Source organism: Rhodamnia argentea, chromosome 8 (genome assembly GCF_020921035.1).
Source record: "Rhodamnia argentea isolate NSW1041297 chromosome 8, ASM2092103v1, whole genome shotgun sequence".
NCBI lineage: Eukaryota > Viridiplantae > Streptophyta > Magnoliopsida > Myrtales > Myrtaceae > Rhodamnia > Rhodamnia argentea.
In genome coordinates, this window is record NC_063157.1 from 26,039,403 (window position 1) to 26,065,966 (window position 26,564).

A 26,564-nucleotide genomic window follows, 5' to 3' on the forward strand; every position below is an offset into this window, starting at 1 on the left:
AACTTTGGCCCAATATGTAATGTGATCCCTAAATTTTTAATTCGTTCAATATGATCCCCGAACTTTAGCCAATATGCAATGTGATCCCTAAACTTTGGTACATGTTTAATTTAGTTCAAGGACTATATGAAAATGTTCGAATTTGTCCCCGATCTTGACTTAATGGAATGGCAACATTGAATATTTTCATATAATTCAAGAACCACACTACTTAATGGAATAACAGCATTGAATATTTTCATATAATTAAAAATCCACACCATATTGAACAAATTAAAAATCCGTAAACATATTGAGCAAATTAAAAATTTATGGATTACATGGTGACCATTTGTGTCATTATTGCATAAAATTCTCATGAGCTTGTATAAATACATTTTCTGTGTTGTAACTTGGGCTATGCAAATTCTAATCATGTTAAATTACTCAAACTCGAAAAAAAAGAAAAAGGTAAAACTAACAAGAAACTAGCGCTTTACATGTATAATTCCGGCCCCCATATATATATATATAGGACGTCATCCCGATTCAATCCATGGACGATGCGACAAACAAAGCCCCTCGTAGCACAAAAAAGAATATGAAACTAGTACATTGCTATCCTGAATAGCCCCTACTAGTTTGCAATCTAGTTTTCGTTCGGTTTAGTAAAATGAGTCTAGAGAACAATTTATCCTATGTCGTGAATGTGATATGCATACGAAGATAATCTTCGACGCAACATCGTCAGCTTTAGAATCCAAGACAACATGGAGAACACACACATGAAGAAAGTTATACCCAGATTTCAAGGAACGTGACAGTACTACAACACAAATTTCAATTGAATGAAGATGCATAGGTGGTAAAACAAGACTTGTCCAAGTAAGTTAAGCCACCAATGCCTTGAGATTGGTGATTGGTGGCTTCTAAGCACAGACAACCGGTCCAGAGATGGCGGATCCCTTGACCGGAAAATGTTATACTTGGTAAAAAAGAAAACGAACAAGTATCATACAGAGAGAGCATCATCTATATAGAGCAACCACTTTTCGATATGGGTATCATCAAGCATCATTCACAGTCATCTCTTTCAACAGTCTTGCTCAAAATGCTCCTCCATCCAGCAATTCTCTCCGCATTTTCAAACTTTTGGTCAAGCGGTACTTCTTTTTCGAAAAAAGCACTGATCCGACCATTCATGTGCTTTTTTCTCTGATTAGCACAAAAAGTGCAGAAACCCAAGTGGATCCTAAGTGCCAGCTTTACGAATTGGACATCTCCAGGCAAATTTCTCTGCTAAATGTCCATATCACCTGACAAACAATGGACATAAATATAAACCAAAGTTTGGAATTGAATTAACCTGCTCAGTCTTGCAACTCAGGTGCAACAAAAGCTGCTTGACGCCCAAGCAGTATCCATCTGTTAACAGAAAATGAACTCAGCCACTGCATCGGATAGTGTGAATGAATCTGCAAGGTTAGGCTTCCCAAAGACATTTACGTGAAGCAAAGATCATCCTAGGAGAGAAAGATTTCGCACTGCTAATTGGAAAATCTTACTGCAGGTTTACATTAGGCAGTTCACAGGCAGACATGAAGTATCAAAATACGACAATCCACTTCCAATAGCACAAGTCTACTCATAGGGCCAAAAAAAAAGGATAGCAGTCCCACCAAACTTTGATGATAAAGCAGTATATACAAAACCCGTTTAGCTTGTCCTTCTGAGTGGAGAGACAGCAAAGAGAGGTTAGTAGGTTGCTATTGATGCCTACTCAACTCTATGTGATCTCTCCCTTGAAATCTGTCAATGCCATGAGAAGTTGGGTCAAAAGATGCTTCCGACCTCCTAGAATTGATCTCCAACTCTTTATGCTTCAACTCCAGAAACCCCCGCTCATTTTCTAGTTTCATCCTCTCATTTTCCAGCCTCAACCGCTCCATCTCCCTGTTTTTCTTGCTGCAGTATCTTAGCCACTTGAAACGCTGTTTCTCGAGCTCAAAGGATTGAGCCTGAATGCTCACACTCTGTTCTTGAAGTAGCAACATCTGTCTCTTAATCCACTCTTTTCTCTCCCATGGTGTCTTTGATGGGTCCTGAAATATATCTGCCATCTCAAATTGCAAATCCTCTTGCCTACTACACTGCGGCCATGAAGGGCCATCCTCCTCAATCATTTTCCTCTTATTAGATTCACACACTTTTCCCCGGCATCCTTCAACACCATTGTCATCCTCATCATCCAATCCATCGTCGTCATCTTCGTCATCACAATCCTCATTGTCTTCAGCTTCCTCATCTGAAACATTATCATCCTTAGATCCCCTCTCAAGATGCAATGAATACGCTTGGACATCAAAATCTTGGCAGTTAGGAATCTTCTGGCCATTATGGTAGGCACACATCTCTTTGTAAAATAAATGCTTCGAGCTCAATATCTTCCTCACATCTTCCTTTGCCTTTGCAGATAGCTGAGGCATGGAATCCATAAGGGCAGGGTTCTCCACCACTCTGCAACTAGTTCCTCTCCCAAGAATATCATTCAGTCTCTTGTACCTCTTGTTCAAATCATTGAACTTATCCTCGCACTGCTGTGGTGAAACATGACAACCTCTACTGATCATGATCTTTGAAACAGTTTTCCACTTGCCCTTCTTCTGGAGAATCCCGGCTTTCCTCCTAAATCCCTCCTCAGCAGCCCCATCATCGCCCACGCAAGCAACCACTGCTATGAGAAGCCTAACCACCTCATCCGTCCACTTCATTCGGTGCCAAGGAGAACCCTTCTTACCCTTTCCTGAACTCTCGCCATTTCCATCATCCAAACTAGGTTCATCCTCTTCGCTCATATTGCCGGCATTCAACACACCAACCGCGGCCTTCCCCTTGCTGAAATTTGTTGGCACAACTCGTGGTGTCAAGCCCCCGACTTCCATCAGTCCAATGAGTTGGCCGCTGCCTTCAAGACCAGTCATGAGATTCACCGGCTGCCGATCGCTCATGGAAGAATGAGCCAGGTGGGTCTGTTGGTGCCTGTGCATTGAGGACTCCAGGTCTAACAACCCCCCACTCGACACCGACAAAAACCCGCCTCCCAAGCTCGAACTGTCCATCTCTCGCCACGCTAAACCTATCCGATATCTCCTAATAAGCCAAAAAAAGGGAGCAGCAGCATTCACAGAAGCTCCAAGCCAATTGGCTTCGTAACATCCTCGAATCAACCAATCAGCCTATTCGACTCTCTCCATTCATCTCAGAAACGAAATGGCCCGAAACCTCAAGTTAATACACGACTCTCCACCAAATCTCCTTCGATTTCCGAAATTGTGAGCAAACGAAAGAGGGGAAAAAAAATGGAATCAGAAATCAGCAAGATCCACAAGAATATCTCGCTCCTCCTTCAACCATGGCGGAAATACAACCCACAAACCCCCTCGCAACGACTCGGACACAGAGGCGAGATCGTGCATCGTTTACCTCAAATTACCACAGAAATCTCGAAGAGCTCTTTTGCTACGGAATGGAAAGTCGCCGCAGCGGAGAGACACGGGGGGTATAAGGAAAACGAACGAACGAACGAACGAACAAGCGCCGAACGGAAAAGCTCGCCTCCGATCACCTTCAGGAGAAGAATTTCTCAGCCCATCCGACCGGGGAAGCGACCTGGTTGCATGTGCCTGCCTGAGTTTCGTTCGGGGGAGAGAGGGGCTCGCTTGTTGTCGGAAACAAAAGTGTCCAATTAAATGGGGACTGGTGTCGTACGCCGGGGAAACCGATCTCCGGTATGCGCCGTAATCCATCACGTCTTTTTTACTTTATTTCCTATATGAATATAAGTTGCTACAAGAAAGTCTTCTCAGAAAATTTCAAATAAAGCCCTAAAATATCTTTATTTTCTTAAATAAAAATTTAAAGTAAATTTTATCTATCAAATAAGAGCATGAAATGCTCTATTTGTTAAAAAAAAAAAAAAGCCTGAAATGAATTTTATTTTGAATAAGAGTCTAAAATGCCCTTTTTTGTTTTAAAGAAATACATAATCAAAAGTATTTTTCATCATTTACTTTTTTTTCTTTTTAGTTTTTCCTTTTTTTTCCCTTTTTTGGGCCCTTCCTTCTCCGATCCCAAGCGATGGCTCGCCAGCCACAAGTGAGAAAGAGGAAAAAAGATAAAAGAAAGAAAAATAAAAGGACACAAAAAAAGAAAAATTTTTTTTAAAAGAAAGTAAATGACAAAAATATAATTAGGCTTTTCTTTGAAATAGTTAGAGCGCTTCAAGCCGTTATTTGAAACAAAATTCACTTCAAGACTTTATTTTAAAAAAAATAAGAATACTTTTGATTTTTTATTTGAAATTTTCCCAATATTTTAGAACCAACGAGTAAAATTTATTCCTGATCAAATAATGCCTATCGCCCTAGAGGGATGACGTAGGTTACATGCATAATCTAGTGGGTGTAGACGGCCGGTCAAAACTTATTTTCCAATTTTCATTTGTAAAAATCTCCCTTTTATAGGAGAATATTTCTTCTCGCCATCGCATATCAATCGACCCTGATATGATTATGTCGAATTTAGCGAGTGAAGTTTGCATATTTATTATGGCTATTGGGTATCGCTTTTCAACCGTAGAATAGGAAAAATTCACAACGTAATTAGCGTCCGAGAAATCATATTCCCTGCATTTTAGGCGATCCGACGTAGTTTCATGGAAAAGCCCAGATGGTGTCTGGCGCGACAAAATTCCTACCTAGTTTCATCAAAAGTACGTAAGGCTCCACCAGAGCTGAGCTATTCAATGATCGTCGTGCTTTGATTACCATTACATCCACTACCATTTACCCAAAGGTGAAGAGAAGCAAATAAGTCTCTACTATGCTAATAGGATTTTGCAACCGTGCGTCAAGTTGCTCGACAGAATTTGATTGCAATCTCGATCGCGATGCATCGGCGGGTTAGGCTTCTGAAATCGCAACTCCGAAGCAACGATCAGTCGAGGGAACACGAAATGACATTTGCAATCTGGAGCAGGAATTAGGGTGCATATCTAAAAGCAGTCTTAAAGGAGCGAGGCACTTGCATTACCTTCGCCCATGTACAGCTCCAATTGCAGAGATTAGATTATCACATTAGCAGACAGAAAAGATGGAACAGATGCAACCTGGGCTCGTCTCAAGCTGATTTGGGGCAATAGTTCTGGCCTTGAGTGTCGTGGACGTTCAGAGGCTTCTTGTAAGACTGCAATAGTAAAGAGGAACAGACCACGCTGAGGGAGGAAGCGGCCATGCAGGCGCCGGCAAGCCAAGGCGGTAGGCGGATCCCGGTGAATGGGTACAGGATGCCGGCAGCAATCGGCATGCCTAGGATGTTGTAGCCGAGGGCCCACACGTAATTTAGTCGGATGCGCGACATCGTCTTCCGGGACAGGTGGATGGCGGTGACCACGTCCTCCAGGTTGCTTTTGATGAGAACTATGTCAGCCGCTTCTATGGCAACGTCGGTGCCTGCACCGATCGCCATGCCAACATCTGCTGCAACCAAGGCCGGTGAATCGTTGATTCCATCTCCCACCATTGCCACTGTCATCCCTTTCTTCTGCATCAGATTTAAATTCTCAGTCGTCAAACCAATTTGTCCTTTACAAGATACGTAGCATATGCACGAATAGGGTACAAGGAGGGACAGCCTTCATCGAACAGAGAGTTGAGGCCCGTGGGCAGTATATTAGTAGCATAAGACAAAATAAACAGAAGACGGAGCCTTAAGAATCAAACTCATGACCTAAGCTCAAATAACGTTGGACGGTACTAAAAGCTAAAGCTTGTGGAAAAGTGGATTCTAAGATATCTTTGTTCAAAAGTCTCTGAATTCCTCAGTTGCCCGCTTGATTATGATCAAATGTCATGCATCGTGCTTAAGCCAAAACCAACCTATGACTAAGGAGAGTCGGAGTATTTGAATGTTTAAATTACGCATTTACCTATCAACTTAAGTTTTAGATGAGTTGGTAGTCATTGCACAACACTTCTACACTACACGGTCCAACCCTGTCAAATCCCAATATGATGCACAAATATGCCATCAAAACTGATGCATCATGATTTCAATTTTGTACAACTCTAGAAGGAATAGAACCACCTATGATGAGATCATGTTCATATTTATCGTATGAAACATGTCCACCCGTTATTAGGAACCTACTTCCAATCTAAAGAATCCTTGGCAACACGAAGTGCTCGCTCAAGACAACTATTTAAACTTCAACGATATAAGAATAACCATTTAAGATAGACGCAGTCCACTTTAGAACCAAGGCAAGATAAGGGTACCTGCAAATCTTTGATCCTGTCAGCCTTGCCCACCGGGTCTGTCTCAGCAAAAACCTTCTGGATACCGACTTGCTTTGATATAGCTATCGCTGTGGCCAAGTTATCACCGGTCACCATGATACTAGAGATGCCCATTGAGTGGAGAAAGGATATGACACGCCCAGCCTCTGGCTTTACTGGATCAGTTACAGCAAAAGCTCCGGCAATCTTTCCATCAATGGCAACAAGCACACAGCTACGAGCCATTTGCTCATTTTCTGAGATGTAGTCCTGAACCTCACGACCAATAGCCACATTAAAGGCCTGCATGAGCTTCCTGTTGCCGACTAGAACCACTTTTTCACCCACTTTTCCTCTCACCCCGGCTCCTGGGTGCACCTCAAAGTCCTTGACCTCTGCATTATGGTCAGTGCTGGATCCGAATTTCTTGCGCAGCCTCTTTGTGTGTTCCATGACAGCTTTTGCTATTGGGTGTTCACTATTCACCTAAGTATTACAGACAGCCAATGAATCACATAAAGAGCACTGCACCAAACCATTATTTCATCTACTATCAAATGAATGCGTATCTACTTGAACACAATTATCAAGGTCACTTCTTTGCAATATAAACAATTTCCACTGAAAGAGTAAAATGTTGAGATTGAATAGTGGCGTGTCAGAAGATCCTGAATTACACCCAATTCATAGGTTTTTTCCATTACCACTTTCTGCTTAGTGATCCAACTCTTTCATAGTAGGACACTATACTACAATAGAGAGACGCACCTCTGCAGCGGTAGCCAGGTCACAGAACTCCTCCATTGAGTAAGAGGAGAAGAGAACAGCACTAACCACCGCAGGCTTTCCAATAGTCAATGTCCCTGTCTTGTCAAACACCACTATTTTCACCTGTAGAAAAAAAATGTAAATATATTGCGTATAACAGAAGTTAAGATACAAATAAAAGAAATTGGAAAGGAGCTCACAACAGATTCAAGCCATCTACTTACAGATTTATCCGTATGTCTAACTTCAACAACACGCACTTACAATCATTCTCAAGGAGATTGCAATTTGCAAATTAATACAAGGATTTGCTATCAATAGAACACTGTCCTCTATCTGTAGGACAGGACAAAAGAAAAAAATGGTTGGTGGCATTCATGTCTTAACAGAATATGTGGCTCAGAATACACCATCTGAACTATGAGGCAATTATTACTAACTAATGTAACCACCAGTGGAAAGGAAGTGAAAAGTACTTTCTTTAGCATACTTAAAGACATTCAAAATGACAATGTGGTAGGTGTTTACAGATCTGGTCATTCACCCCTTGAAACAACCTGGCTGCATAAAGAGAACCAACTACTAAAACGGATATTAAAACGTAAGACGACAGAAACAAGCAAGAAAGGCTTGTCTGGAATAGTAATACAGTGAACAAAGCAGCACAAATTCTTCAGGAGTGAATGAATGTCTGCATTTCCAAGTAAAGGTATTGCTCAGTTCCCAGATGATAGTTTCAAATCCTACCTTGTGTGCCTTTTCAAGTGCGTCTCCACCTTTGATAAGCACACCTTGTGAAGCACCCTTGCCAGTGGCAACCATGACAGCCGTGGGAGTTGCTAGTCCGAGGGCACAAGGACAGGCAACCACAAGCACGGATATACCAAACTGCAGAGCAAGTTCAAATCCATCCATTGCGTTTGGTATCCACCATTTAGGATAGAGACCAACTTCTCCAGGGATAAACCATCCCAGCCATGTAAAAAATGCCACCACAACCACCTGTATATAGAAGAGAAGAAATCATAATTAATTGATTGGCAAAGCAATATTATCGATCAACAAGGTAACTACATAAAGCAGGACCAAAGAAAGAGACTTACTGTTGGCACGAAAAATCTTGAAATTTGGTCTGCTAGTTTCTGAACAGGTGCTCTTGCAAGCTGAGCAGCTTCAACCAGTTGAACTATTTGAGAAAGTGCTGTCTCCGACCCAACATGAGTGGCCTTTACTAGTAAGCATCCATTCTCATTCATGGTTCCACCAATAACCTATGCATCCAAATAAAGGACAGGTGAGGTGCCAGTCAAAATTGCAGTGCAAATATAACTCCAGTACATGAGATGTTAAGCAAGAAGACTAGGCAATACCTTGTCACCTGGTCTTTTAGCAACTGGCGTAGCCTCCCCTGTGATCATACTTTCATTGACATGGCTTTGGCCAGTGATGACAATCCCATCAACAGGAACCTTTGAGCCAGGAATAATCTTGAATATGTCATTCCTTTGTATAAGTTGAGTACTAATTTCCTCCTCTGAAATAACATTCCCTTCATTATCCAAGTTAACCAAACAAGCTGTATCAGGTGCCAGATCAGTCAACTTGGCTAAAGCATCTGAGGTTTTCCCTTTGGCTACAATCTCCAGATATTTTCCCAAGAGAATAAAGGATATCAACATGGAACTTGTTTCAAAAAAGTCTTGCCCTTCAAACTTATCAGAAGTCAATGCCTTTATCATGATATATACAGAATAAAAGTAAGCAGCATTGGTTCCCAATGCAACCAGAACATCCATATTAGCTGATTTTCGTCTCAATGCATGGTATGCCCCCACATAAAACCTAGAAAATATCCAAAATCAGAAAAGTTAGATGATTCTCGGAAGCGACCTTAACATCATATGCCATCCAATAGACAACTTCTTAAGTGTGAAAACTCGACACAACACAATCAATAATTATTTGGGAAAACATTTTCTTACCTTCGGCCAATGACAAACTGCACTGGGCTGCAAAGTAACCATCTCAGGAGCATCCCGATGCTGAGCATGTTGTATATCTTATACTCTAACCAGTTCCCATAAGGATGAAGCATCGGAAGTACCATAGAGAATACGAAAACTGGAACTGAAAAGAGGCAGCTTAACAAGAATTGGTTTCTATATATCCGTACTTCCTCTTGTTGCTCGGATTCTCTACGTCTGGGAGCAATATAGAGGCTTGCGTTGTACGATTTAGACCCGTGGCTAGCTTCTTTTATGCAACGTATTAGGGACCTTGGACCAGTAAGGTCTGGGTCATAGGCAATGACGACCTTTTCTTCTGCCAAATCCATCTCAACTTCATTCACACCTTCAGCTGACTCAAGGGTGGTCTGAATAATAGCTGCATCTTCTGGGTAATTCACTCCTTCAACTTTCAAATGCACTTTGTTCAGATCATTACCCGTTGTGATGAGATCAGCCCCAAACCCAGCATCTTCTACAGCTTCAATAATGCGGTTGGTATCGATAATGTTTTTATCATAGTGGACCTTTGCTTCTTCTAGAGCTAGACCAACCACAGCTTTTTTTACTCCATCAACCATTGAAAGGGCACGTTCAACAGACTCGGAGCAGCTAGTGCATGCCATTCCTTTGATTCTAAGACGACATACAACAATATCTCGTTCTGGAAATTCTGAAACTGCAAAACCTGCTTCCTCGATGCACTCCTTAATCTTTCTTGCCTAATAAGAGAGCCATAAATTTGTCATTTCTCATTAATAAGGCAGAATAAATGGATCACGAGCAAAATAGAGAGCACATCTTATAAAAGTACAATTTGAGAGAAGAAAGGCAGATACAAAGACAGACAGACAGATAGGTACTTCCTTATCATTGATACAACTTTCTCTGGCGTTTGTAAGGTTTTGGGAAAATTCACAAAGATAAAGTTCATGTCTTCTCAACACAAATCCATCTCCAGAACTTGTTATCATAAAATTGTAACCCACATGATAAACTAAAAACATTCTCGCAGAAATGTCATTAGGCAAGCGCGCAATATTTGGGCTATCAACTTGATCCACAAAACTCTTGATAGATGAACTCAATGTCTGCAATTTCTTGCTCTTCAAAATTATTTTGGTGCTAACAAATGGGGATGATCTAGACTTACTATCCCAAGTCACATAAGAGGAGAAATAACAGCTGCCATTTCTAGTGAAATTCAGATGATGTTCAAGTTCATAATTTGAAAAGACAACAAGGAGAGAAGAGGTTGCAAATAACTCACACGTAATCTAATTGAACAAAGGGATGTAAAAAAGAGTATGCCTTAGTGTCTCACTGTATGAAGAACAGCATGGATTGATTGTTACAGCTGACTTACATTTACAAGCTCGGGAATATATGTCACTGCAGCATGGCCTTGAAGTGGGGACACCAACACACTCTCAACTCCATTAAGCTTTCCAACAGCTGATTCTATAGAAACTGCGCAGGACGCACACTTGATATCACCTACTCTGAATGAAATACTCTGTACTCTGTCATCTTTACTATGATCTGTCGTGCTTGAAGAGGCAGTCACACTATCAGTAGGTTGCCACAGAGGCACCCTGAGGTCATCCTTCCCATTTAATTCCATCTTAATCTTTCAAACAGTTCTGTTTGACTAATCCTGCAAAAGCAAAATTAACAAAACAGTGGAGTTACATGATCTTGCCTTTCTATAGCTAAATTAAAATTGTAGTACGTCCATGCAGTGATTACAGGGTTCGAAAGAAAACAGCCGAAAGATCTATCTATCACCATTGCCAATTATAGCAAAAATGCTATTGCCTGGAACTCCAATTTTCATTTTGCTTGCTGGTGGCAGCTTAAGCAACCGTTACTTGGTCTATGCAGCTCGGTATAGTACAAGGAGTGAAAGAATATTGCTGATAGATTTATTTAGTCTCACCAATGCCAGATATAGCGAAAATGCCGAAGCACAGAACCCCAATTTCCGTCATCTCCAAAAAATAAAACCAGCGACAGACATGATGTTTATCGCTATTGCGATGCATTCCACAACTACAAAATACTCACGAAACAAACTGCAGCGCATCGACTCTATAAAGCAGAACGAGCAAACAGAAGTTCAAGTTGGAGGACTTTGTATCCGCAAGCAATGATCAGGTCAAAACAGAGCAGCAAACAAGCATCCGCTCTAGACGCGAGACCCGGCCTCGAGACAAACAAAGCAAAGCACCAGACACCATCGGACAGAGGGAAGCCCCCGCGAGAAGAACGGAGCACGGGGGCAGCAACCAAACAGGAGTTCCATATATAACACCAAAAAAGGCGGAGGGCGAGCGCGTAAAACGCACGTACCGAAAGGAGTCCCGTGTCCTTCCACCACCTGCTGGCTCGATCGAGAGAGAGAGAGAGAGAGAGTGGGGGCAAAAAAGCGAAAAAGCTAAAGCGAAGAGAGAGGCGGTCTGTGGATGGAAAGAGCGATGGGGATCGATCGCATTAAAGCTCCGGCTCTGCGAATTCTAGGGTTTCCGCAGAGAGAGAGAGAGGAGGGAGAGGGACGAAACGGACAGAAAGTGCGGCAGAGACAGAGATGGAGGGATGAAGAGCCGTGACTCGCTCGCTCCAAAAAATCATTGAATTTTTCCCCGACTCTTTTTTTAAATTTTTGAATCTTTAACGTCTTCTTCTTCTTCTCCTTCTCCTTCTCCTTCTCGGCTGTCGTGTTTTCGTGGGCTATTCGGGTTCCCTCTATAACCATAACCGCCATCGCCCGCCCACCACGCTCGCGGGGGGACGTGAAATCCCGATCCCGCCCCTGCTTGCGCCCCCCACCGTCTTCTCGTTCCCACGCTCCGCGTAGCTTCCCTCCCTTTTAATCTCTTTCCACACGCAATTGACTTGGTCCAATTTAATCCAATTTTTTGATTTTTTTTTTTATTTGTTGGTCAACCGATGGCACTGCCCACGGATCGGTGACCCGAGTCAGCGCCCTTGGCACCGGAGGTCTCGAGTCCGAGCCTAGAAGCTCCGAGCTCGGCCTTGAGATCCTTGGCCCGGGCATCCGGATCTCTCGGCTCTAGCCCGCATCCCCGTCCTCGGTCCTCGAAGTCCTAGGCCTATTTTCCAAAGGTCCCGGGACGAAGCGCCTAGGTCCTGCGTCCGGAGATCGCTTGGACTCGAGGGTCCAATCCTAATATAGGAATTGATCCTTCGTGCATCTCACTCACATGCATCACCGGGTTTTATGAGTCCCATACATGGATATCTCATCTCATGGTGAATGTGACAAAAATAAATTCCCAATATGAGTTCTTAGGCTAGTCTTGAATTGTCAAGTTAGGCAATGGCTCCAAACAAGTTATGAGGTCATAATCACCGTAAGTGATGGTAGAAAAAACGATACGGTTACCTAATTTTATGATTTTTGTTAATTGACTCCCGAGTAATTTACCCGTGTGTAGCCAACAACGTAATAGAAATCAAAATTGGCCAAGTCCATCGGAAACAATCGGTAAATTAAATTTGAACGCTTTTATAATAGAAAATGGGGATCTATTTTATTCCTCGGCTTGTAAAGAGTAATGTCATATCATTTATAAAAGTGTGAACGAACTTTCGTATCAATTCAAATTGATATCCTGGCGAACAAACCGCCCTTTTTAACACATATGCTTCCGTCAGATTAGACCAATTCACACGTGTTCTTTACTCCTAGTGCAGTCAAAGTGACATAGCTTTTACACGGCCAATTGACTGACAAGCCCACGCGTCATGTTGTGAGTAGCTCAAAAATTAATGATATTTTTTTACCATAAAAGTCAAATGCCATAAGTTAAAATTGCCAGAGAAAATAAGGAACAACTACAATGACACCGGATATTTACGTTATTCGACCCGATTGTCGATGCTTGCTTCTTGGGAAAAATCGGCCGCCGAGAAATTCACTATGAATCCATACAACATAGAGTTTATAATGAGCGTTAATCGGCTCTAAATTACACTCAAAGCAAAAAATCACAATCTTTTATAGAGACTTCATTCAGAAAAATAGCGATAAAATTCAAGCTAGTAAAAACCAAAATAATATTGTGAAAATTTTATAGTCAACTGATGTGCGGATTTAAATCATTGAAAAAGCAAAGGATACAAGGGAATACTTTGCAACCCTCTTGCATTTAGATTCCAAAGACGATACCTATCTAGATTATCCGATAATTATCTTGCTTATCATAAGATTAGAATTTTGTCAATCCATAATATTTCAATTCAATAATTTATCTTAAAAATTCAACATGATCATTGCATGAAACTTGTCATTAAAGTTAAAGTCTACAATAAAAAAAATTCGAAACCCTTGATCCCTATGCTCGAGGCACATTCAGGATTAGACGTAATTCTTCGAAGTTCCAACCAATTCTCGACATAAAATACATTTATCGGTACTCATTTGATTTAAAATACCTCAAAATAAACATTCGAATCATATCGATATCGGTTGCAAAAAAAAAAAAACCAACAAAAACAACAATAATTACAAAAAAAAAAAAAAAAAAAGCCATTCAACTAGGAAGGCTAGCAATGCACCTTTCTGAATTACCCAAATGAGCAGTATCATTAGACAGATAAGCTATCCATAAATTCCCACAATTGAGGAAAGCCCGTCCCAGTCAAACGTCATGGTCCAGAGAATCTTCTGCCCCTCCGACCACGCCTGCTCCAATCCCACGTTCTTAAAAGCTCACTAATTTTTATTGTACTTGCAGCTTTTTTCGCACTGGACATGCAGCCTTTACCCACAAAAGAAACTTTCTTTATTTACTTTGTCCTTTTATCATTTTGTGCCAGGGGACCGATACTGGTCCCCCTCCGTCTTCCTCTTCCTCTTCCTCTTCCTCCTATCCAGTCTGCTCCACATCTAAACGTCATCAATGTTAGTGACACATCAATAACATTGGTGGCATATATGTCGCGGGCCGGTTCGTTGTGTTCCCTTACTCGTGCGGTCTTAGGAGTCTATCTCAGTCGGCCTTACTCGCTCAGAAATACAATCACGTAAACTTTAGAGAAAACTACCCTAAGTAGCCATCCTTCCCACTTAATAAGGGAAAGGTAGAGAGTTTGATTCCCTACCTTCTCTGGAGCTAGAGGTGGGGACGTGGGAACGATGGGGAAAAAATTCTTAAAAGAGAAACTAGAGTTCATGGGTGTGTGTTGAAAGTAAGCTGGCTCGAGACAAAATTTCTAAGGACGCTACACATTGAAGCTTGAACAATTGAATTACTAAAGGACTGATTAGCAACGATTTTGATTCCAAAAAGTAATTCTAATTAGAATTATATTTTTCGATTATGCTCCTTTGATGATTTTTAAAGAATCAGAACGAGTTTGGTAATCGGATGAAACTTCTATTTCCGGAATAGAAATACATTTGATAACTGCACAAAATTTATGTTCGTGAAAAAAACTAGGTGGTGAGAATTCTTTTTCTAAATTTTTCTTCTTTTTTAAAATTTTTTATACAATTTTTTTTAAAAGCCCATTTAAAAAAAATAATTTTTTGCATTTTTCTGATTTTTTTAAATTTTTTAACTCCCCCATTTTAAAAATTTTAACTTTTTTATTAGAATTTAAAGCATATTTTTGGACTTTAATTTTAAAAAATTTATTTAGAAAATTAGTTGTTAGTAAATTTTCAAATCTAATTAAGACTTTGTTCTTTTTGTGATTCTCAAAAATAATTTTTTTTTCTAGAATCAATTTTTTTATTATTGTTTTTACTCCAAAACTATTATGGGAACAGAATGAGAATCATTTACATTACAAAACATATTTGTCATCATTTTTTGTTTCGGAGAACATAATTAAGAATCAAAATCGTTACCAAACAAACCCCAAGTCAAAATCTTAAGAAGATAAAGCCATGGGTGGTGGGCAGCCTGAGGTGGGTGTTAGGGCAATTCAGTGATGGTGGAAGATAAGGTAGAGGGACAAGGTCTCAATCATTCTATGCTTTTTGAGAGAGAAGAAGGGGTTCCACATCATCTGCCACTTCCCAATGCCTAAGTTCATGTTCAATAATGGTGCACCGTGGTTAGGCTCCTGTCTGGAAGTTCCATTCATTCATCTATGTTGTCCTTCCTGCAATCTCAACCCATATGTTCGTTAGCTTGCTCGTCGACCACAAGGCATTAGGCACGGAAATTTGTAAAGTACAGTGATGCGTGGTATATTGCCGTCGAACTTTTGAGATTTGTCGGTTAATCGTCTTTGTTTGGTCGACCGATCAATGTTATACGGGCGTGAGAGCGAGATTGAGAGGAAGCATGAAGAGGAATGTGAGGCAATCAGATATGATGATTGTTATGTAGCCACCAATATCAGATACACAGAAGATCATTACAGAGCTGGAGAGAAAGAGAGAGAGAGAGATTGCAGCTCCTGAGGCTGAGATTACAGCAAGTTCAAGAACGCTTGACCACCGGTACCATCATGTTGTGGTTTTCGTCACTTGACATCCATAAAGGCTGGAGGTGGTGGTCATGGTGTTTTCTTTTCACCGTCCAAAAGATGTAACGTGTTCAAAACATGGGGAGATAGACCCGTAAAACGATTGGGACGGGTCATAAATTATTATAGCTCATTTATTGCAATGTGCATTTGACAACTCATATCTAAAGGTGTGGCAAAGTAGGTCAAGAACCTATATTTGTCCCATATATTTATGGCGGTGGGCCATAAATGGGTTCCTTAAGTTTTAAAAGTGGGTCATAAATGAGTTATTTAGAAACTTAATAGGTCCTAAATGGGTTTTAAACGTGTCATAAATAAGTTAACTAAGAAAACTATATAAAAAAAAAGGCTATATATATATATATATCTTTAAGAAAGTATATGAAATAATTTTCTCCAAATTGAATTTTAATATTGAAGTATTTTGACAATATAGGTCGGATATGATATGTATGGGTCACTAAATTTGTATAGCGCGAAAATGGATCAAAACGGGTTACATAGGTCGGTATGGGTCGGCCCATATTCGACCCGACCCAAACCCGAGCTGACCCACCCGTTCGATGCCTCATCTCTACTCGACTCATATTTGATCCGACTCATATTCCTAAATTGCTTTCACATTTAACTCGATTTAGAAAAATTCACATCCAAATCGAAGTGGGACTTGTGGATTGAGTGAGCGCAAGATTGAGCAAGGGCGAGAGAGAATGAAGAGAGAGCCATAAAAGTGGGTAGGATCTAAGTAAGTTGTAAATCCATTTATTGGTCCATTTAACACTCATATTATATTTTAAAGATATTTATGACTCGCTTATTGAATATAATCAATCCATATAACAACTTAGCCCATCATATATGGACAAGAAATGAAATTATGACCAATTTAACGAGTCTAAGAGGAGGATGCTGCAAGAGAGAAAGGGCATTCATACCCATTTCGTTATTCCACGGGCCACTTAGTGTCGTGGCAATTCGAGTAATTATGCAGATGAAACGTCGTGAATTATATATGAGGATATATTATAACCACACACGCGACAAATTCTTTGTCGTTCGAGAATTACCGAATATAGACACCTCTTTTGTGTATGACAAAGGGCATGTCGTTTATGAGTGAGATGATATAATGCTTGGTTGCGTCTTTCCCCACCTTTTTTTTTGTCATGTCCAATCATCAAAACGACGAGCACCTACTCTGCCCAAATGCGATCCTTGTGTCATCACAAAAATCGTGGTTTTAGAAAATTATCATATGATTTGTTAGGTGCGTGGATCAATAAGGGACTCCACTTCCATTTTCATTTCCTTGCGATGAATGACGAATTGCGATATAACATCAGACCGTAAAAGGTCCCCTCAAAATGTCATTGCTTCGATGCTATATACGATCGGCGGGTCTTTTCGGAATAGTGTCTAATCATATTGATAGCAATTGAACTCGCACCACTCTTGTCAAACTTATGGATGATGAGGATATGGTGCACGTCGATAGTAACTCATTCGTAATTGATATATTCTTGACCCCCCATAGGTTAGCACAATAGTTAGGCGCTTGGATTTCTTATATCTCGATAAGCGAGAGGTGTCAAATTCAAGCTCCACCGTTCCTAATTCCTAAGGCCACCAGTAAGGACCGAAGATTTTTTACAAAAAAAAAAAGGGGTGTTATTCGGTGCGGTCGAAACGAGGATATTACCGCATCTAAGAATATTCGATTGGCGATGAACGTGAAAGAATGTTATGACTGGTCAAAAACTCATGTGTATATTCTACAGGGAAGACACGATTTGGGCAGAAGAAGAAAATTATTCTATATTGACGAGAGTAACGCAGTCTCAAACCTTAAACAAGAGTTGAAAAGCAAAATTACACAAAAGGAAAAAGAAAAGAAATGCTTTTGAAAACTCACTGCCATGGATGGCCCTGCCATCTCTGTCCAGCCCATCAACAAAGCTAAATGCCTCGGGTCTGCCTCAGAAAAGGGTCCAATAGGCTCGGGCTCGGGCTCGGGCTCGTCTCCGAAATTGACCGGGATCGGAAAATCCGACCCGGTTTGGGAGCCTCCGATTCTCTGCTCCGAATCCGAATCCGAAGCCGAGTGCGTCACTTCACTGAGTTCACTCCCAGTCCCTGTTGAGGTTCAGCGACGCACTTAGCTTCGTCTTCTTCATCCGCCATTCCTAAAACCCTAGAATCTACGGGGTTTCATCTCACAGCCATTTCGTGTCCACCGTTATTTTATCACCGGGCGGAGACATGCCTCGCAACGACGGCGTGCGCTTCACCTCGTCGTCTATCAAGATCCGACGCCTCTCGCCGCCTCGGTCGCTCTTGGACTTCCCTTGCACTTCCCATGACCCAACATCGCCACTCGCCAGAACAGCTCACTTACTCGTTCAATTCGTCAGCGCCTTCAAAAATCGCCAGAGCGCGCAGTGGCTCCGCCCAAAGCCCCCGCTTCTGAGCTCGCTGTCGCTGTCTCTGGCTCGGCCGAGGAAATTGCCTCCGCTATGTTCTGCTTCTCTGTCGCTGAGTCAGCCGGACGGTGCGGTCCAGCCCGATCCGGGATACAAGGAGAGCTCCGCGGGTCCACCGGTCGAGTCGTCTCAGTCGGAGTTTGAAGCTCGGAAGGGGCAGTCGGTGAGTCGGCACGACGAGGAAAGGGTGTTGATAAGCGAGGTTTTGGTGACGAACAAGGATGGGGAGCAGCTCGAGAGGAAGGACCTGGAAATGGAGGCGTTGCAGGCGCTCAAAGCTTGCAGGCCCAACTCGGCCCTCACCGTGCGGGAAGTTCAAGAGGATGTCCACAGGATCATAGATAGCGGATACTTTTGCTCTTGCATGCCTGTGGCCGTTGACACGCGGGACGGCATCAGATTGGTGTTTCAGGTAATAATTTGCCTCTCTGCAGTTTGTTGTTCCGGTATCTGCTGGCGGTGGTCAATTAGTTTGATGTCTATGCCGAATGTTTTGAACAACAATGTGTTCGTTCTCTTTGAATTATACTTGAATGTTGTTGTATATAATGGTAATATTGCAATTAGATGCTGGTGACTTTACTGTGAAACGATGTAGCAGTATGGCTAGGTTTAAAATCCCATCTTCCTGCTAAATGTTAACTTGGTGGCTACAAAGATGGAGTTGGTATAGTCTGGGCTCCTTTCATCAGTATTCAAAGTGTCAAAAACCACAAAATCTCGTTCTAGAACTTGTATCTTGCTTTTCTGATGCCGTGATCCTTGTTACCTCTGTCTTGTGTCACAAGGTAGAACCTAACCAGGAGTTCCACGGGTTGGTATGTGAGGGGGCTAACGTTCTTCCATCAAAATTTTTAGAGGATGCTTTTCAGGATGCATATGGTAGGTTTTCTATTACATATTCCCTACAATTATACTTAGGACACTGTGTTTGATGGGGTACAATAGTATCTCCTTTTTTTACTTTCATTTTGCTGGATGGAACAGTACTCAAATGATGCCTACATTGTTTTGATTTTCGTGTCAAGTGGTGCAGGAAAAGTGATTAACATCAGGAGATTGGATGAAGTGATAAATTCCATCAATGGTTGGTACATGGAGCGTGGTCTCTTTGGCTTGGTATGCTGTTATGCTTGCACATTTCATTGTTGGTTGTGTATTTTACGGAATATTGTGCAGGGATTCTGAAAAAATTCTCTGTTAATTTCTTCCTAGGAGTAATAGTCTGTTTCTACCTATTGCTAATTTAGGTGTCTGATGTGGAGATTCTTTCTGGAGGAAATTTAAAGATGCATATTTCAGAAGCTGAGGTTAACAATATCTCAATACGTTTCCTCGACAGGAAGACGTAAGACTGTGCTATTGGATTTGTTGAAATGCATGCATCTACTTGGTAGAATTGGCTATTCAGCAAGTGATAAGGCATCCATTTTGTCTAACTTTCAGCGGTGAGCCAACTACAGGGAATACAAAGCCAGAAACAATACTTAGACAACTCACAACTAAGAAGGGACAGGTATGATGGATCTCAACTTTCTCCTCCTATATCCAAAGGTAATAATGAGAGAGAAAGGAAGATGGGTGAGAATGTTATCAAAGAAGACTGTGTGGGTTTCTTTCATATGTAGCTTGCTCAAAGCTTATATTCTTGTTTTTGTGGGGTTGGGGGCATAATGGCTGGCATATCAGATGCACACCTTGCACAGAAGCTTTGAATTGGATTAACATGCTTGCAGGTTTACAGCATGCTCCAAGGGAAGAGAGATGTGGAGACAGTATTAACTATGGGAATCATGGAAGATGTTAGCATTATACCCCAGCCTGTGGGAGGTAAATTGAAAATTCTGCATTGATTCATCTTAAGATAAACTTCTTTCCCCCGCACCCATGTCATTTTTCACAATACAGGCGAATTAAACCTCCTTCCCCAACCATGGTGAGCTGTTACTAATTTAGCTGGATGGTCTGTAAATGATCAAGGCAGTGGCTTTCATCTTTTCTGTTGTTTGTCTTTGGAATGCCATGGTTGGAAACTGGTTCTCAGTATGATGGGGAAGATTGGGTGCATAAATGGTGGTAATTTTTTTTTTTTTTAGTCAGTAAATTGTGGCATTCTTTTTGGTAAGTAGTAAAGTGTGGTAAATGATGACTACACCAGTAGGAGCTTCAAAATTTGGTTATCAATAAATTGGTATTTTTTCTGTTGCAATGGGTTTGATAGGGAAAAACTTCTGGAGTGTGTATCTCATCGCTCCGACGACCTTTTTGGGTGATATTTCTTTTGATTTTGCGTAACTTTTTCTTCTCGAATCAGGCTTGAACTTTAAAAGCAATAATTGGTAGTTGTTGCTGACAAGTGTGATCAATGATCTCCTTCTACTGACTCGTTGTTGAGTAAAGAATCCCATATTCGAAGAAAGAGTAGTTGGACGACTTACGAATTAAAGAGTGCTATCTCTAGAAGCGTGTGGATAATGAGAGGAGTTCCTATTATGTCCTAGACTTGTATTCTTGTCCTACTTTTGGTTGACTTATACTTTTATTTGACATTATCGTATTATAATATTGGATTAATGTTAAGAAGTTAAGCGCTCCTTAATCTGTATATAAGGTTTTTTCTGTATTTCTGTAATTATTGACATGATGAAATCTACAATTTTCTTTATCTTATAGATACTGGTAAGGTTGATCTCGTGATGAATGTTGTTGAGCGTAAAAGTGGAGGCTTTTCAGCGGGTGGTGGCATATCAAGTGGGTAGGAAACATATGCCTGCATAAAGATTATGCTAGGAATTTACTATGCATTGACATTTTTGTACTTATTTATCAAGTCGATTGATTTTTGACACATTTCTAATACAACTTTTGACATTGTGGTATTTACATTTGTAGGATTACAAGTGGGCCCTTATCAGGGTTAATTGGAAGGTAAAATCAGGACTGCCTTATCTAGTTTGTACTTTTCCACCATACAATCGAGTGCAGCATCCTTGACTGGAAATCCTTAATCATCATACTGTTGCTCTGTGCATATCAGAATTGCTGGCCTCGGTGAATGGAGGAAACACCATCATGCCCCATGCATCGCTCCTTAAAATTACTTGATTGTTGCATGTTCTTGATAGAATGATATTGAGCAAATAGGCTTGGTACTGCCTTATGCCTCTTGGCATTGGTATGGAAACTTCTGAAAAGTAGGTGGTTTATGCCTTTAGATCTTCTGGATATGCTGTGTAAACAATTTGGTAAGATAAAATATACTTGTAGTGGGATGAAGCTGTGGTGTAGAGCTCCAGCGGTTGACCAGTGAACGGTGGTTCAGCGAACTGCTTGAGTCGATGGAGATATTTATTACTTGGGCCAAGTCAAACCAACACCATTCTCGTCAAACTTGTAATGCATCTCCTGGTTTTTTCTGAAGAAAAGATAGAGGAACGTTTGACATTTACATGAAGGGACAAGTTTTTACTGTTGCATGATTTCGGGTTATGCGTGGTCATCTTTTTAATTCATGCCTGTTCATACTCCTATTGCAGTTTTGCATATTCTCATAGGAATGTTTTTGGGAGAAACCAGAAACTCAACATATCCTTAGAGAGGGGACAAATTGATTCAATATTTCGTATAAACTACACGGATCCATGGATTGAAGGAGATGACAAACGGACATCTAGAACAATCATGCTTCAGGTATAGTAGACAATTCTATCTAATCTTGCCTATGCTATGGCTGATATAGATGCCTTTTGATTTAGAGGTTTTTGACGAATATTTAGTATATTAAGATACTAATTGTAACTGGATGACAAATTAGCTTTTATCTGTATGCTCTATTCTATGAACAGAGCTTCTTATTCACCCTTGCATTAAGTCATTTGAGTGAAGATGTAGTGGTTTGTGATCCCTCTTCCCTTGTTGCAATCTTGTAATACCACATATTTCAACAGAATTCAAGGACTCCAGGTTCACATGTCCACGACCAACCTAACAGTGGTAGCCTAACAATTGGACGGGTCACAGCTGGTGTCGAATTCAGTCGTCCAATTAGGCCAAAGTGGAGTGGTACAGCAGGACTAATTTTCCTGGTAAATTGCCGAACTTTCTTCTATTTCTATACTGAGATATCTATTCTTAAATGGTCGGTGGGATAGTAAAAATGTTGTCATTCTTGAATTTTTTTCACGAGTCACCTGAAACTGGAGTTAGGAACCTGTAATCCCATGCAACAGTTTCCGATGCAAAGGAAATGCATTTGCTGTTGTGGTTTTGTAGTTGGATGCTACATTTTGTTAGAATTGATGCAGCTAAAGTATAAAAGTATAGTGCCTTTATCTTCCCTATCTTCTGCTTTAAATTTTATCTCGTACTGTTACCCTTCTGGGTAAATTTTCAGCGTGCGGGCGCTCGTGATGACAAAGGGAACCCCGTTATTAAGGACTTCTTCAATAGCCCTCTTACTGCAAGGTATGACTACGTCATGGATTGGATATTTTGTTCGTTTTGGCTGAGAAATTGATTTTTGCTCTACATTCCCTTCTCTCCTTTATCCAGTGGGAATATTCATGATGATAGTCTACTGGCCAAACTTGAGACGATCTACACTGGTTCTGGTGATCGTGGGTCTTCAATGGTTAGAAATATTTTATCTTTTCAATGTACTGTTTTGGCTGTTTTATGGGTTCTAACCTTCTCATATTAACAGGTTGCATTCAACATGGAACAAGGAATTCCTGTTTTGTCAGAGTGGCAGTTTTTTAACAGAGTTAATGCCCGTGCTCGTAAAGGCATAGAGATTGGTCCTGCCCATTTTGTTCTAAGGTATCATGCCAATTTATGGTTATCCTTTAAGAGACTCTAGATAGCCCTGGGTATGGTAATGCAGAGCATTGAGGAACTATTAGATGACTCAACAGTAATAGAATCCTTCAACTAGGGAGGGTATTTAACTGTGTGAAGTTGCTGTTTCTGAGCATCTTTTATACTTTTGCTATGATTAGATGAAAATGGTTTCCTCATCGGTTGTTTGTTCCATTTGTAGTTTGTCTGGTGGGCATGTGGTTGGTAATTTTTCTCCTCATGAAGCGTTTGCCATTGGTGGAACAAATAGCGTCAGAGGCTATGAAGAAGGTGCTGTTGGCTCTGGTCGATCTTATGTTGTTGGCTCTGGAGAAGTTTCATTCCCTATGGTGAGTGACTTTTGTCATTGTGCAATTTTGCTCTTTGGCTAATCGTTTTCCTTTCCTTGGCCCTCAATCTGGGTCACCATGCCTACTGAACAACTTTCTTCGACTTTCTGTTTAGCTTTTTGTGGTTCCTGTTGAGGTGGTTCTTTTCACCTTAAATCATGAGTTTAGGCACCTAGATGTTATCATAGGATCATGTACTAGAGCGTACTATTTTGGTTCCGTTGTGATGTACGTGCATATAATTCGCCATCACTGATGGTTTATTTTGGGACTGAAGTTCTCTTTTGAAGTACAACAACTGGAATCTGAATGTTTGTTTAGTAGCGATATTCTTCCCTTTATGATTGGAATATTGTTTAGAAGAGCATAATGCCTCTTACTATGGGCATGCACACCATGCTGCCACTACTTTAATGCCCTGGATGTGAAGCCATCAGTATGCTAACCATCATTTTTCCGTCTTCGCCTTCAGTTGGGACCTGTTGATGGAGCTCTCTTTGCAGACTACGGGAATGATCTAGGATCAGGCCCAACTGTCCCTGGTACTCTCTCTCTCTCTCGTTGCATTCCCACATGCACATACACATAGTACAAGTGGCGAAAAGATGTAACATCCCTACCTGCTAGAGCTTAAGCAAGTCGATATAGATTCGTCCCCAGCTCTGCTCTTATTGCTAGGTCTTTTCCTTTTGCCCGGCACTGAAGAAGAAAGATCAGATGCGCCTTATCCGTTCTTTGCATGTTTTCAGGAATCATTGGAAAAATACTCTTTGTGACGTGAATTTAGGCTAGGTACCTAGGACTCATTCCACAGTAAAATTCCATTCGGTTCGGTCTTGGAAGCTGGTCGCGGATTAGTGTGTTCTGCGCCGCCACAGGCCTGAACTTTTTGCGAACGATTTATGTTTGTTAAATCACAGGATCTCCATAAAATTGCAGTGAAAATCATCACAAAGTTTCCATCTCTAGTTCCCCGTAAAATCAAAATAAATATTTTGCTCCAAATTCCTTTTGTTGCTTATATGATCAGCTTTGGGATAACTAATCCTAAGTTGCATTGTTCTTCAGGTGATCCGGCAGGTGCAAGGCTGAAGCCTGGAAGTGGTTACGGTTTTGGGTTCGGTATCCGTGTGGATTCACCTCTGGGGCCACTGCGTCTCGAGTACGCATTTAATGACAGGAACGCTGGCAGGTTTCATTTTGGGGTCGGTCATCGAAACTAAGTCTTTATTCTCTCTCTCTCTCTCTCTCTCTCTCTCTCTGGGGGATGCCTTACTTGGGTGTTTGAAGCCTGTGTTGAATTCAAGTTCGCCTACATCCTCATCCTGTTTGGAGGAGAGGAGGAAGACGTGGGCCTGATAAGAGTTCCAGTCGTCAACGAACATTTGCGTGCGTCTCTTTGTATATGCCATTGATTTTCGTCATTTTGGAATGAAGCTAATCGACCGAAACACTCGTAAATCTTCACCTTTGCAAGCTCGTATCGTTGATGTCTTCTTCTCGCGAATTTTTGGGAAAGGAGCACATGGAAGCGAGAACCGATGGACAGGTGTCGCCTTTGAATTGCCCCGTGATTTGCAGTGAAAGTTTTCTGTACGATCAGCCAATCGGGAGGAGGAAAAAAAAAAAGGGTCGAAACAGAAGTCCTTGGCATAGAAGGACAAGTGACAAGAACTTGTCATTTGTCCATTTTTTTTGTGGTCAGAATGTCATTTGTCCATTGCTTTCCCCAGTATCACCATCGGCCACGGATTGATGTTGTCACTCGTCGGGGTTTGTATGCACGTGTTCGTGAATTTATGTGAACCGTGCTTGGTATGTATTTGAGCAATCACTGCACTGTTGTGCTGAACCTCCAATTTGTTCCCCGCCCTCTATAAGCTACGGCTCACTCAAACGTCATACACGTGTCTGGCCACAGCATCGACACGTGGCCCTCTTGTCGTATCCTTCTCATTCTATTTTTTTTTTTTTTTTGGGGAGCCTATGACGGGCTGACGCACGACCTTTCTGACCTATGAGCCTTTCTGTCTACCCAAGCTTCCTGAGAGATTGGGCATCGTACCTAGTTGGGTTCTTCCTTGTACCTGCCGTTCGCGGTCCTTCCATTGTCAATCCTTGTGTGGGTTGAGCCCGTGGGCCGAGACGACGGACTAATGCCACTGAAGTCTCCGCGGTGGACGGTGGGCATAATGCCACTGAAGTTAAACATGTTTTGCCAATGCGGATCTCGTTCCATTGAGGCCGGCACTGAGTATTGCACTTCTTGCTTCACTAATTATTCGGTCGACGCAAAGGTTCGGCTTTTTTCTTTTTTCCTTACGAACTTGGATCGGTGGCCATCCGGGAGTTTCGGGAGTTCGTGAGGATTCAATGTAGACTTATCCACGGGCTTCATGGATTTACCTAGTTCAGGTTATGGCCTAATTGCACCACATATAGTTCATCTAACCAAGTCTATATTACTTATATTTTTCGTACACTACAACTATCGGAAGGTCCTAAATTAGACCGATGACACTTTGTCACTCTCAAAAAGGGTTCAGTGGATGGTGAGGCTGTCTAGACCGCCCATCTTGACATGCCTCGAGCTTTTATGTATGTATCGCCTTTGTCGCTCGAATAGCTACGGGCATTTCGGTCGAGAAGTCCCTAAAATCTCAAATCTCACGAGCTTAATTTGGATCTTACTCGTTCTCTTATGAAGTGCGGAAACGAAAAGTTTCTACTTTCGACTCTGTTCGCCGCCGACTATCTATATACACTTATCACATTGCACATGCAATGGTAGCATGGTCACGTTCGCATAATAGGGAATTTAGGGTACTCGGAAAACCTAACCCCTCATTCAGGTAATGGAATGTATCAGTTTCAATAGGTCGAAATATGTCACTGCCGCATAAGCAGAACAACAAAGAATCGAAAAGTAAATTGAAAAAGAAGAAGAAGGCAATATGATTTAAAAAGAAGCAAAATTGTGTTTCAATCAAAGTAAAAGAAGTTAAAAATCGAATCAACTTTCGACAAAACCTGTATAACTAAAAAAAAAAAAAAGGAATTCTTTTGCAATTTTATATTATTATTTTTTCTAAGTTTTTTTAATAACTGGCTCAAAAAATGAAAGTTGTTTTCTGGAAAAACCAAAAGGCAGTTCAGTTTCCACTCTCCAAACTATTAAAAAGGAAAAATCGTTCTTTTTGGGGGGTGTCGCATCTTCGAAATTATATGTAACATTTCCATGAATATTAAGTGCAAAAATCAAAAGAAGTCATGTCGACACACTTTATAACTATGGAACAAAAA

General features: G+C 41.2%; 3 protein-coding genes across 6 annotated transcripts; 1 reads left to right on the forward strand and 2 right to left on the reverse strand.

Annotated features, from left to right (window-relative positions):
- Positions 1-1,506: 1,506 nt before the first annotated feature.
- LOC115735271 lies at positions 1,507-3,693 on the reverse strand. Its single transcript, XM_030666428.2, has one exon. It carries the CDS (start codon positions 3,096-3,098, stop codon positions 1,746-1,748), a length of 1,353 nt encoding a protein of 450 aa, XP_030522288.2. The 5' UTR covers positions 3,099-3,693; the 3' UTR covers positions 1,507-1,745.
- Positions 3,694-4,898: 1,205 nt separating this feature from the next.
- LOC115735437 (copper-transporting ATPase HMA4-like) lies at positions 4,899-11,727 on the reverse strand. 3 transcript variants are annotated; one of them, XM_048283503.1, is made up of 9 exons: positions 11,466-11,727; positions 10,455-10,745; positions 9,065-9,810; positions 8,453-8,924; positions 8,186-8,353; positions 7,830-8,084; positions 7,083-7,205; positions 6,315-6,800; positions 4,899-5,580 (listed from the first exon to the last, which is right to left on the reverse strand). In XM_048283503.1, the coding sequence occupies exons 2-9, from the start codon at positions 10,710-10,712 to the stop codon at positions 5,158-5,160; spliced, it is 2,931 nt and encodes a 976-aa protein (XP_048139460.1). In that variant the 5' UTR covers positions 10,713-10,745; positions 11,466-11,727; the 3' UTR covers positions 4,899-5,157. The 3 variants fall into 3 exon arrangements, with proteins under 3 accessions (XP_048139460.1, XP_030522532.2, XP_030522534.2); XM_030666672.2 differs by having other exon boundaries at positions 11,441-11,727; XM_030666674.2 differs by lacking the exon at positions 11,466-11,727 and adding an exon at positions 11,295-11,321.
- Positions 11,728-17,704: 5,977 nt separating this feature from the next.
- Positions 17,705-24,728, forward strand: LOC115738318 (outer envelope protein 80, chloroplastic). Of its 2 annotated transcripts, XR_007199535.1 has the most exons (17): positions 17,705-18,487; positions 18,864-18,957; positions 19,112-19,194; positions 19,326-19,423; positions 19,522-19,591; positions 19,812-19,905; positions 20,749-20,830; positions 20,968-21,003; positions 21,612-21,765; positions 22,023-22,160; positions 22,469-22,539; positions 22,627-22,705; positions 22,778-22,893; positions 23,114-23,261; positions 23,734-23,803; positions 24,330-24,554; positions 24,597-24,728. XR_007199535.1 is itself a non-coding variant. In XM_048284015.1 (16 exons), exons 1-16 carry the CDS (start codon positions 17,855-17,857, stop codon positions 24,482-24,484), a joined length of 2,121 nt encoding a protein of 706 aa, XP_048139972.1. In that variant the 5' UTR covers positions 17,705-17,854; the 3' UTR covers positions 24,485-24,728. The 2 variants fall into 2 exon arrangements, 1 of the variants encoding a protein (XP_048139972.1); XM_048284015.1 differs by having other exon boundaries at positions 24,330-24,728.
- Positions 24,729-26,564: the final 1,836 nt, after the last annotated feature.